The 12,331-nt window shown below is 31.5% G+C and overlaps 1 protein-coding gene across 2 annotated transcripts in view; it reads left to right on the forward strand.

Annotated features, from left to right (window-relative positions):
• The first annotated feature begins 2,096 nt into the window (after positions 1-2,096).
• The window catches only part of LOC123272630 (tRNA pseudouridine synthase Pus10), a 45,465-nt gene continuing 35,230 nt past the window's right edge, over positions 2,097-12,331 (forward strand). Inside the window, exon 1 of one of the 2 annotated variants that reach the window (XM_044739552.1) lies at positions 2,097-2,409. In XM_044739552.1, coding sequence (XP_044595487.1) covers positions 2,272-2,409 — 138 coding nt within the window. In that variant the 5' untranslated portion in view covers positions 2,097-2,271. The remainder of the gene's footprint in view (positions 2,410-12,331) is intronic. The other variant, XM_044739559.1, reaches the window with a different exon arrangement.

The raw sequence follows: 12,331 nt of genomic DNA on the forward strand, positions 1-12,331 counted from the left end.
GTAATACAAATTGTAAAAATAATTATATTTAAATATAAAAGATAGTAAATATACTAGTCTCAAAGTAATTTTGATTTTTAAATGATAATTATATAACTAAGTCTATGTTTAAATTGATGCGAGTGAAAGTAAATCTATCGTATATTGCTGTCGGAAATAAATATATGAAACATTAATATAAACTACGTTTTAACTCTATTAGAAATGAATAACTGCTGGAACATTTCATTATAGAAATTAACTTGCTTTAAAGATAATGTGGTAGGCTAATAACTGTAAGTACTGCAAACTATAATGGTCAAAATCATACATGGTCTACAAAAACTGGAGTAAGAAAAGACGTTGGTAGCACTTATTAATAAGCTGTATTATACTGTACAGAAAAATCCAACTAGATACAAGTAATATCGACATTATTTATAATAAATAAAAAGTCATCTTGACAAATAATAAATAAGTCAAATAAATATACTAACTAAAAACAATTATATAATAAAAAGTTATTGGCTATTTTTTACAAAAGTTAAAAATAAAATTATCATAAACAATAATACATTATATAAGATATATATATAGTTATAAAGCATAAGAAATCGTAAAGATTATTAGCCTTAAGGTAGTACGGTTATGAAAGCAATATTTCAAGAAATCCTCGAAACTTTGAATATAAGTCATTAAATACATAATACATATGCTGTTAAAATTTGAAGACGATTTACCACACCAAGCTCGAGATAATTGCAATTGAAAATGACATTTTTGTACATGTAACATAGGAGAAGCGTGGGAAAATGACAGTATTTTTAATTTTTTCCATCGAAAGAATTTCAAGACTTTATCAAAAAACTAGTAGATTGAAGAATATGATATTTCGAACAATTAAAAAAAAAATGAAAATTTTTTACCATGTAGTTTTCGAGATTAATTAAAATCAATTTCACTTTTAGAGGATTATTTTTAGGAGAGGGGGTACAAAAAACAGCCGCTAGTCACTGAAACCGTAGTGTGTGTGTATATGTATAGAGAATATAGTAGTGACGAGTACAGTAACGTTAAAAAATCTTAACCTACAACCTTAGCTCTGTCGATACGTATAACATGGATAGCGAGTCAAAATTTTTGATCTGGATTGTCGCGGAGGTACTACCTTAAGTTGCGCGAGCATCAAATACACTGGTTACAAAGTTATATGAATTCAACGGTCATATGTCCTTAAATGTGACTGTAACAATTCTTAAAAGACTGAATATGAGTATATCATTATTAGTAACTGGAAAAAAACTCTCTCAAAACAAATACCAACTGTCACGTAGCTGCAGAGGGAACATAAAGTATCTGATATTAATTCACACTGCCGCTAACTAGCTGTTAGGGCAAGTGGATGGCACCCAAATTTTACATAATATTGCAACGAAGTGAATTGAAATTAATTAACAGTTTTCATATCTTGGATCCAATTCATAATTAATTAATAGTTATTGTTAAAAGAATGAGATTTTATGAAATTATACTATTGAATAATATTTTTCTTTTATATAAACAATTAAACTATTTCATAGTTTTAGAAGAAAGCTTGATTATAGATTGACAGAAATAGTAATAAGTTTAATCTGATTAATAGGATACAAATGTTAGTGCAATGCAATATTTATAGTATATATAAGATACAAGCGTTTGTGAATGGAACAAAAGATATTTATTAGTGTATAAGGATCATTTATGTGTAGTAGAAATATGTGTACTTATGTATGTCCTAGAGTTGATGTATGCATGTATGCGAGCTATGGTGGGAGATGAATGGAGTTTGAAGTTTGAACAACATCGGAAAAACTATGTAACGACACTTCTCCTCGAGAGTTCAAACCGCTTAAATCTTATTTTATAAACTTGAAATCATATATGTTCCAGTTTAGCCAATCAAATTAATTAATAAACAGAAAAAGCAAAATAGTTTTGATAATTATAAAAATTAAATTCGAATTTTATTTTATTAAATTAAGTTTCCTTTCCCAAGTTTCTTTTCCTGAAACGCGAGTTAAACGCCCTACTGCGTCCCAATGGGCGAATTAAAAGAACTCAATAAATTTACTATAGCCAATTTGGGGGCTATATAACGATGTACATACATTATTTTTGTTGGCTAAGCTGCACCCGCTATAAAATTTTTTGGATTCTTTTTGTTGCTAACAAACATCAGTTTTCGTAGTTAAACTTAAAAACAATTATAAATTTTTGAAATAACGCTTATTTAAAAAAATTGTAAGGTAAAAAATGAATTTTGAAGTTTCCAATATTATTCAAAAAGCAAAATTTTTAAGATCATTGGGATGCTGCTCAGTGTGTTCTTTAAGGTTAAGTGGGATTCCAAATAATGATAATTTTCATTCTGCCATAACTAATTCTGATACGGTAAAAATTGTTTTTTTTTTTTTCTTATTTATATAGGTATATTCATTTAATCAATAATATAGCAATTTATAAACACAGCATTTGGATAATAATGAAAAGTAAACACATCTGACTACATACTACTTAGGACCATATGATTTTTTGTATCACGTGCAATAGAGCTTCAAACATTTGACAATATTATATGACAAACCCAATTTAATTTGCTAAACTTAACGATTCCAGGTTAATATAAATGAGTGGGATAAGAACATAAAAAGACATTAAGTTCAGATTATCTTATTGGTATTGAAGAGAAAAGTATCTCAAATATATGATCGTAAAGTTAGCCGACATCCGACAAATTAAAAACTTAGACAGTGATATCTCGATGGAAAAAAAAGATCATAAATTACCCAAGCTGAAATGGCGCGGAATTCAAATCTCTACACGAGAATTTTTTTGTTTTTTGTAATGCGATCAATCTCGAACCGTGATTTAAAAAATAAATTTTTGTCTGTTGATAATTCTTCGACGAATTTAAAAAATGATATGAAATTAATGTATTTTCATCAGTGAACTGTAATTACGTCGTGAATTTTTTCAGATTTTCAAATTTCCGTCTGGAACTCAAAAAATTTTTGGAGCTTCATAACTCTCTAAAAAATGAACGAATTGAAAAAAAAAAAAAAAAAGAAAATGTTCATCGTTGAAAACTCTAGACGTGAATTTTTTTTATTTTTTAAATTTAATCATAATTTAAAAGATATTCGTAAAAATATAATTTTTGACATTTTTGGAATTGTATATCTTTCTCAAAAATTAACATATTTAAAAAACAAAAAAAAATAGAAAATCTTCGTGATCGAAAACTTTACGCGTGAATTTTTTTTATTTTTTAAATTTAAACGTAATTTAAAAAATATTTGTAATAATACAATTTTGTTTATGATTTTACCAGTATTTCTAATTAAAATGTATATAAATTGATAATTTAAATATTTTTTACTTAGCTGGGTCATTCCATCTCAAATCGATCAGTAGTTGGAATCGATCCCTTTCGATTTGGACAAATTTCGGTCAGAAATTTTTTTTTATCATAGAACGAAGTTCTGCCAAAAGAAAAAAAATAAAAGAATTTTTTCAAAAAATACGCAAATTCAAAAGTTCGCAATTTTTTCAATTTTGTTTTTGTGATATCTTGAACGCTATTATAGATACAGGAATGGACTTTCGTTTGTTTGAAAGGGAACACTTGGGGCTATTGAAAAAGAATATATTTCAGAAAAAAATTTTGAAAAATGCCAAATTTGTCAAATTTTGAATTTTTGGTAATCATCAAAAATGACGATCGCCATTTAAATTTGGGTTCAATATTTTTTTATAATATCTTGTACTGCTCTTATGAGATCCTGAAATTGTTAGAAATTTTTTTCGTTTTTTGCAACTTTTAAATAAGGTGAAGTTATGCAAATACGAAATATTGTAATTTTGAGCATTACAAAATTAAATGCACGACGTGGAAATATTAAATAATAAATTAATTTCAACTTTTTATATATTTTTTGGACATAATCTTAAAGTCAGGCTCGACGCATGATATAATTCGTTATTTTTCTTTTCTTTACTTCATTTAAAGTTGTTGACGCTACTTATCGTCTTATTAACATGGAAATAATTGAAATTTGAGGTTGAGAAACATTAATATGCAGAAATTTGTAAGTAAACAAGTATTTGAAAGAACGAAAGAAAATTGATATTCTTATCACATTATTTCTGATTTTCATTAAAAACTAATATCTGTTTGAGTTATTTGGCGTTAAAAACTCTAATTGAAGTGAAGAAGCGGACAAAATATATCATGCGTTAAAAAAATAAAAAATTATATCATCATTTATATTAATTTTAATTAGAAATACTCGTAAAATCATAAAAAAAATTATATTTTTACGAATATTTTTTAAATTACGTTTAAATTTAAAAAATAAAAAAAATTCACGTATAGAGTTTTCGATGACGAAGATTTTCGTTTTTTTGTTTTTTAAATATGTTAGTTTTTTAGAGAGTTATGAAGCTCCAAAAATTTTTCAGTAAAACCTTCAAAAATATGTTTGCATAATTTTAGATTTTATTAAATGCGTCAACATCATTTCAAACCATAGTTACTGAAATTTCTTGTTTTGTTTTTTCTTTTTTTTTTAATTTACCTTGTTGGTTTGACGCTTAAAGAAAAATTTTCACTTCAAATCGATAAAAATTAGATTTGTATGGGAAAGATTTATTTATCACTTAATAAAATTTTGAAGCAACAAATCAAATAGTGCCTTTAAAGTATAGTAAAAATGCACGAATACTGAAATAATAAAAAAACAACTTAAATTTAGCAGTTACTGTTTTGAAATGAGGTAGTTGTAGCCCTTCAACAGAAAAAATATTTTTTCAAAAAATTAATTTTTATTTTTTATTTCAACACGCTAATTTCGCGATTGGTCGTTAAACTTAATTTCTATGGTAAGATTGCTAGAGTTTTGTACCATTCTAGTTATTTGTGAGAACTTTAAAGGAAATCCAAGTTGATATCGAAAAGTTTTTTCAATTTTTTGATAACGGTAAGACTTGTAGCCCACTCAAGAAATGAAATTGCACTTGAACTGAAAATGGGGCCAAAAAAATTCATGCGGTGGTTTTTGGATACACAATCAAATAATATAAAATTTTATGTATAAAAAAAAAAAAAAAAAAAACGCTCTCTAATTATTTATAAAGTATTGGTGATCAAAAAAACGTTTTCTTAACTACTATTGGTTTAATGCATTTGGTATCAACAGGTAAAACAAATCTTAACAAAAGCTACAATCCTAAACTAAAACATAATCAAATCCCGTTGGAATTTGACCGGCTTATTTCTGATATGGAAGCAAACATTTTGAAGCTTCAAATGAATTTTTAACTCAGAAATTATATTTTTCTGAGACAAAAATCTGTTTTATACTTTACGAGCTTACATCTCACAACTTAATGATGTTATCAGGCTCTTTTTTGCTTAAAAATTTAGAAAAGAATTGCCAACGAAATATATATTAAAAACAATTCATTCTTTTACTATCATCAAGTTACAGAGAGTTTAATGAGAGAGTAATTTTTGCTGAGCAGTCAAGTCAGTTCGACAGCGAGGACCACAAACAGTTGCGCTCATCAAAACTCTACCATAAATACAAAAAATCAGACGCAGCTTTCTGTTCTTTTTAGAATTCAATATTATCCGATTCTGAATCTAAAACCGTTTTCCGAGTTTTTTTGGATCTGTTTTTAGTTATTTAAACTTTTCTATGAAAATTGCCTCATTGCTGCGGGCTATTAAAGAAAAATTAACTTAATTAAGAAGAAAGAATTTTGAGCCAAGAAAATCATTTTAGCTTAACCATAAAAATTTTCTTGGTTGAAAAATTTCTCTGCTTGACTTGAGATAATTAAATTTCTTAAAATGATTCTCTTAAACCAAATTAATACTTTCATTAGTGCAGAGACTAGTGCTACTTCTCAGGTCTTGAATTGTTAATAGATAGTCTATTTTTTTTTCTTTAAATCGTTATTGGCGATGATATATAGCGCAATCTAACTTCTCGACAAATGTTCACAAAGAAAAAAATTAGGAAAACGCTTGACCCTAAAGGCCATCTCTGCAATTTCCCGCTAATTCCATACCTAAACGCTCAACATTTCACTTATTTTGTTTTTGAACTCTTCGAGCTCAAAAATATCATTTTCGTGTCATTTTTAGCTCTCCGAGCTAAAAAATCTGATTGAAGTTTAATAAAACACTATTTTTTGAATTTTCAAACCGCAATAACTTTTGAATGAATGAACCGATTTTCACACAGTTAGCGGCATTCGACGCAGTTTCTTAAGCCTCATGAACAATCTTTAAGTTTAAATTGATCGAACTCGGAATTTCGAAGTAATTCCGAAAAAACACTTTTTTCAGTTTTCTTTCATCAACGATAACTCACGAACAAATCAATAACTTCCCAATTTTTGAAAATCTTCGATTTTCTTAGCGGAAATTTAAGAAGCATGTTTTGAAAACTAGAAATATTCAATTATAACGTCAGCGTATTTTTTTATTTATTTTTGTTTAGTATATTAACAAATACTGTAGTTGAAAAATTATTAGTAACACTGTCAGTTAGTCCTCGCGTTTTAGAAAAATTCACACCATGAAATAAAATAAATCTTTCTCCATAAGTTTCCATTCACCCTTATGACGATCCCTATTGCCGGACGTTATCAAACTCGTAATCGTTTAAAAGATATTAATGAAATCTGATAACCAGCGCTTTCACAGAAAGTAGTTGACTTGTAGCAGTTACGGTTAACTTAAGTTGGCGGTAATTCTTCACTCAACAACAGTTGTAAGCAAATTGACGGAAATCTACGGCCGCAACTTGAATACAAGTTAACAATCTATCTTGTAGTTAAATTTCCTTTCAACTTTACTACAATTTGACTGAAATACTTGACAGCAAGTTTTGACGTCTATTTGCAGAGTAACTTATAGGTAACTAATGGGTGATCGCTTGCTTTACCAACTCTTTCCGTCAAGTTTGCTACAAATTACGGACGTAGATTGACAGTAAGTTATAAGTAAGGTGACTGACTATCAGGGTAAAGTTTATGAAATTTCACATTACTAGTATACGTTGCGCGCGCAAGCGTGCGTGTGAATGTTGGTATGAATTATCTATATTTTCATGCATATGATATATTTGACCAATCACGTTACGAATAGTTTGCTTACATGATATATTTTTATATTTTTCATCTAAATTATAAAAGTGGATTTTTTTTTCTATATTAATAATTTTTTAAGCAGCGCGACGGTAGCAATAGGAATAACGTAGAAAATCACATTCGATATTGACCGTCGATACAACTGTAGAAAGTAGAAAAAAATAGAAAAAATATATTTTTCTGTATTTTTCTATGGAATGAACGTGTGAGGCGTGCACTTTTGGATTTTCCAAACTGTGATATGATATATGCTCAGATTCTTGTTAATGTCTAATGTTTTAAGTAGTAATTTGGACTCCAGGGTAGCATTTTACTTTATTGGCATTTACATATCTAATATTACTGTTTGAAATTATATTTTTTTTCCCCATATAATTATAACAATATGGGAAAAAATATAATTTCAAATTAATATATTGAATTGTATAGCGTTAAAATAGTAAATATCATCGATTAATTATTAAAATTACGATTTTACTGTTTGAATTAACGTTTATTACCTATTGATTATCATTTGTTACTGTTCATTTTTTTATGTAATATCCAAAATGATATAATAAATTTCATAAATTAGGCACATCATAAATGTATGGTTTGAGTCAAATATTTGTCGGCTGCTTCATGAATTAGGACTCTCTTTTCAGTACAATAGAATATAGATAATATTTTGCTAATGCAGCAATTTAACTTATTTACCTTCTCAGCGATGTTTTCAGATTTTCTTATCAAAATAGGTTTCCATTACTTTACTGGCGACGAGTTTTTATTTAATTATTGCCAACAATGTATTAATACAACTACGAATAATCTTAAAAAAGAAAGAAAATGAAAAAAATCTGTATATTTCACATAGCAATAGCGTATAAATCTTTTACTCTTAATTTTCGCTGTCCCGTCATATTTTTTTAATGTAAAGTTATTTTTATGTTGAACCTTAAGTTTCTCGCAATATAAAAAATTCCTGTTTGTTCATTTTTGTTTTTTTGTTTTAAAAAATCTCTATATCAAAGAAATAACGTTTTTTGAATAATTTACTGTCTACTTAAGATTGACGGCAAAAATATGGGATGAATTAATTTTGGAAGTTAAGGAGGTTCGAGCGTAACTTATGAGTCAAAATAATGTTAAAATTTTTTTTTACTTTCAGTCTTCCCAATATTCGTCAAAATTCTTTATTTTAATTTAAAATAATTTGAACAATTTAATAATTGATGATTCTTAGTTATTTAATAAAATAAATGCTTGTACTATTAAACGATAAATGAACTTAAATTCCTCCAGAATCTTATGTTCTTATATTCGTCAATAGATTTTTATGCAATCATATTTTTTGTGAAAGTTAATTAAGTCTATTTATCCAGTAAAAAGATTAGACTAAAAGTCGACGATTAATAATTAAGTTGAATATAAATTATTTGTATAAAATGATTTCTAGGAACTAGGACACTGAAAAAAAAAAAAAAATAAATAATAAATGGACATACTTATACACGGAAAAAACGAGATTTAACTGGTTTCCATGTTGGACGGAACCTAGTTCCATCTAAAGTGAAAAAAATTTACAAATGGTTACTACTTCTATGTAGACTGTAGTAGGTACAGTTTCCGTTTATTTCAGTTAAATCCAAGATAGGGCTCAGAGCCATCTAAGATTTATTTGTCTCAGATGGTTGTCAGTACCGCGCGCATGCTCGTCAGTCCCATCTTACATAGAAGTGGCGTCCATTTGGAATTTAACTAGAATCTATCTGCAGATAGTACCTATTTTTACATTATCATTTTCAAGTGCATTTTGCAATCAAATATATATGAATAATATGAATGAATAATAAGTATATTATAATGAATAATACACATTATAATTTTATTCCAAATCAAAAAACTAATCCTTAATAAGTTTAAAAAAAAATAAATTAAAAAGAAAAATTTTTAATTTTAAATTAAAAAATTAAAAAAAAAATTTTATTTCAGTGTGGTACTATTTTTAAAATAAGATGTTGATGAATACCAATCTTCATCTTATTTTAAAAAATAGTACCACACTGAAATTAAAATTTTTAACTTCCCGCTAAGAAAGTCGGGAAGTTATTGTTTTCACCCCGTTTTGCAAAAATCGAGTTTTCATCAGATTTCGACGTTTGAAGGTCACAGGAAGCTTCCCTGACTATCCCCACGAGGTTGTCACTATGTGTGTGTGTGTGTGTGTGTGTGTGTGTGTGTGTGTGTGTGTGTGTGTGTGTGTGTGTGTGTGTGTGTTTTTTTTCCCTTAGGGGGGGGGAATCCTTTTTACGGATTCTAGGCATAGTTGTTTGGCCTGGATATGTGGCGACTCGACGCAGCGTCATACTAAAAACTCGACGCTAACGCCCCTACCCACTAAACCCTAAACCCCTTTCTCTTCTATCCTCTGATCCCCCATGGTACCGCCGTAAGGCATTTCTTCGCGGGGGGAGGAATTAGCTGCCGCTCTTCCTTCTGGTGGCTAAGATGTTATTTCTTCCTTCTAGATTCTGTCTTTTGCTCTTTTTCTCTCGATGGAACGCAGCTCTGTAAGCACTTCTGTGGCAAAAGTGTTCGTTGCATTCCAGGCAGCTTCTGAAGACAGCATTGCTTCTACGACTGACTCTGGTTGACTTCTCCTCTTCAAGATCCTCTCCAGCTCCTCACGTTGTGGATTAAAACGCGAGCACTCGAAAAAAACGTGCTCCGCATCTTCAGTGACTCCAGGGCAGGACGGGCACTCCGGAGAATCGTCATGCCTAAAGCGGTGAAGATAAGCCCGAAAACAGCCATGTCCTGACAACATCTGCGTTAGGTAGTAGTTGACCTCTCCGTGTTTCCGGTTCAGCCAAATGTCGATCTTTGGTATGAGACGATGCGTCCATCTACCCTTCTCTGCGGCATCCCACTGAGATTGCCATCGTGCGATGCTGTGCTGTCTTTGTTCCGTTCTGAGTTCTTCTGCGCTCAGTGTTGTTGACCTCTTTCGTTGGTAAAGGTTCCTTCTTTCTTCAGCTAGGACTCTGAGAGGTAGAGTTCCAGAAATTACGCACACTGCTTCCTCAGATATTGTGCGGAAGGCGCAAGCTACTCTTAGGGCACTCAGGCGATATACTGGTCCAGCCTTTCTCCATGCTTCTTGTAATTCTAGCGCATCGGCCCAAATGGATATTCCGTACGTAAGCACTGATGTGACTACAGTTGCCAACAATAGTCTCCTGCTCTGCTTTGGGCCTCCGACGTTAGGCATCAATCGTGCGAGGCTTGCCCTTACTACTGACGCTTTGGCACTGACGTGTTCCACTTGCTGTTTAAAGTTGAGACGGGCATCAAGCATCACTCCCAAATATCGGATATAAGGTTGTGATGTGATTTCTTGTTCGCCGACTCTAAGATTGATGGTCTCTAACACTTTCCTGCTGGTAATAAGCACTGCCTCAGTCTTATGTTTCGCCAGTTGAAGATTCATTGTGTCCATCCACTGGTTTACTTGCTGGAATGCTAGATCAAACATGTGGTGAATCTCGTCCAGGTGTTTAGCGACAATCACTACGGCCACGTCGTCCGCATACGCTACAAGTTTAATATTTCTTGGGATCTTTAGCCTTAGAAGCCCGTCATACATGATATTCCACAGCAGTGGGCCAAGAACAGAGCCCTGCGGAACACCTCCGGTGATTTCGTACTCTTTCGGACCGTCCTTTGTGTCATATCTGAGGACTCTATCCGTGAAGTAGCTAGCTACTATTTTACTTAGGTATCCTGGCACGTTCTTCTCTTGAAGAGCTTGCATAATGCAGTCCCAGTTAGCAGAGTTGAAGGCGTTTTTGATGTCTAACGTCGCCACCAGGCAGTACTTCTTCGTACCACCCTTCCATCTGGTTCCTGCAATTGCCTCCTGGGCCGTAGTAACAACCAGATTGATCGCGTCCAGGGTTGATCGTCCTTTTCGGAATCCATACTGGTTGTTTGCCAGGAGTGGATCTGCAACTGCTTCTATTCTTTGATGAATTATGCGTTCGAATATCTTACCGGCTGTATCCAGCAGTGGCGTCCATTTGGAATTTAACTAGAATCTATCTGCAGATAGTACCTATTTTTACATTATCATTTTCAAGTGCATTTTGCAATCAAATATATATGAATAATATGAATGAATAATAAGTATATTATAATGAATAATACACATTATAATTTTATTCCAAATCAAAAAACTAATCCTTAATAAGTTTAAAAAAAAATAAATTAAAAAGAAAAATTTTTAATTTTAAATTAAAAAATTAAAAAAAAAATTTTATTTCAGTGTGGTACTATTTTTAAAATAAGATGTTGATGAATACCAATCTTCATCTTATTTTAAAAAATAGTACCACACTGAAATTAAAATTTTTAACTTCCCGCTAAGAAAGTCGAGAAGTTATTGTTTTCACCCCGTTTTGCAAAAATCGAGTTTTCATCAGATTTCGACGTTTGAAGGTCACAGGAAGCTTCCCTGACTATCCCCACGAGGTTGTCACTATGTGTGTGTGTGTGTGTGTGTGTGTGTGTGTGAGTGTGTGTGTGTGTGTGTGTGTGTGTGTGTGTGTGTGTGTGTGTGTGTGTGTGTGTGTGTGTGTGTGTGTGTGTGTGTGTGTGTGTGTGTTTGTGTGTGTGTTTTTCGGAGGGGGGAATCCTTTTTGCGGATTCCAGGCATAGCTGTTTTGCCTGGATATGTGAAGACTCGACGCAGCGTCATACTAAAACTCGACGCTAACGCCACTACTCACTAAACCCTAAACCCCTTTTCTTCTTTCCTCTAATTCCTCATGGGAACCGCCATCAGGCATTACTTCGTGAGGGGAGGAACTAGCTACTGCTCTTCCTTCTGGTGGCTCTTCCTTCTTTCGGTGGAACACAAGTCTTTGAGGACTTCTGTTGCAAACGTGTTGGTAGCGTTCCAGGCAGCTTCTGATGACAACATAGCTTCTACTAGTGAATCTGGTTGCATTCTCTGGTTCAGGATCCTCTCCAAATCTTCACGCTGTGGATCGAAACGAGGACATACAAAGAAGACGTGCTCCGCATCTTCAGCAACTCCTGGGTAGGACGGGCACTCCGAAGAGTCATCGTGCTTAAATCGGTGTAGATACTCTCGAAAACACCCGTGTCCCGA

The sequence above is a fragment of the Cotesia glomerata genome, linkage group LG1 (assembly GCF_020080835.1).
Source record: "Cotesia glomerata isolate CgM1 linkage group LG1, MPM_Cglom_v2.3, whole genome shotgun sequence".
NCBI classification, from domain to species: Eukaryota; Metazoa; Arthropoda; class Insecta; order Hymenoptera; family Braconidae; genus Cotesia; species Cotesia glomerata.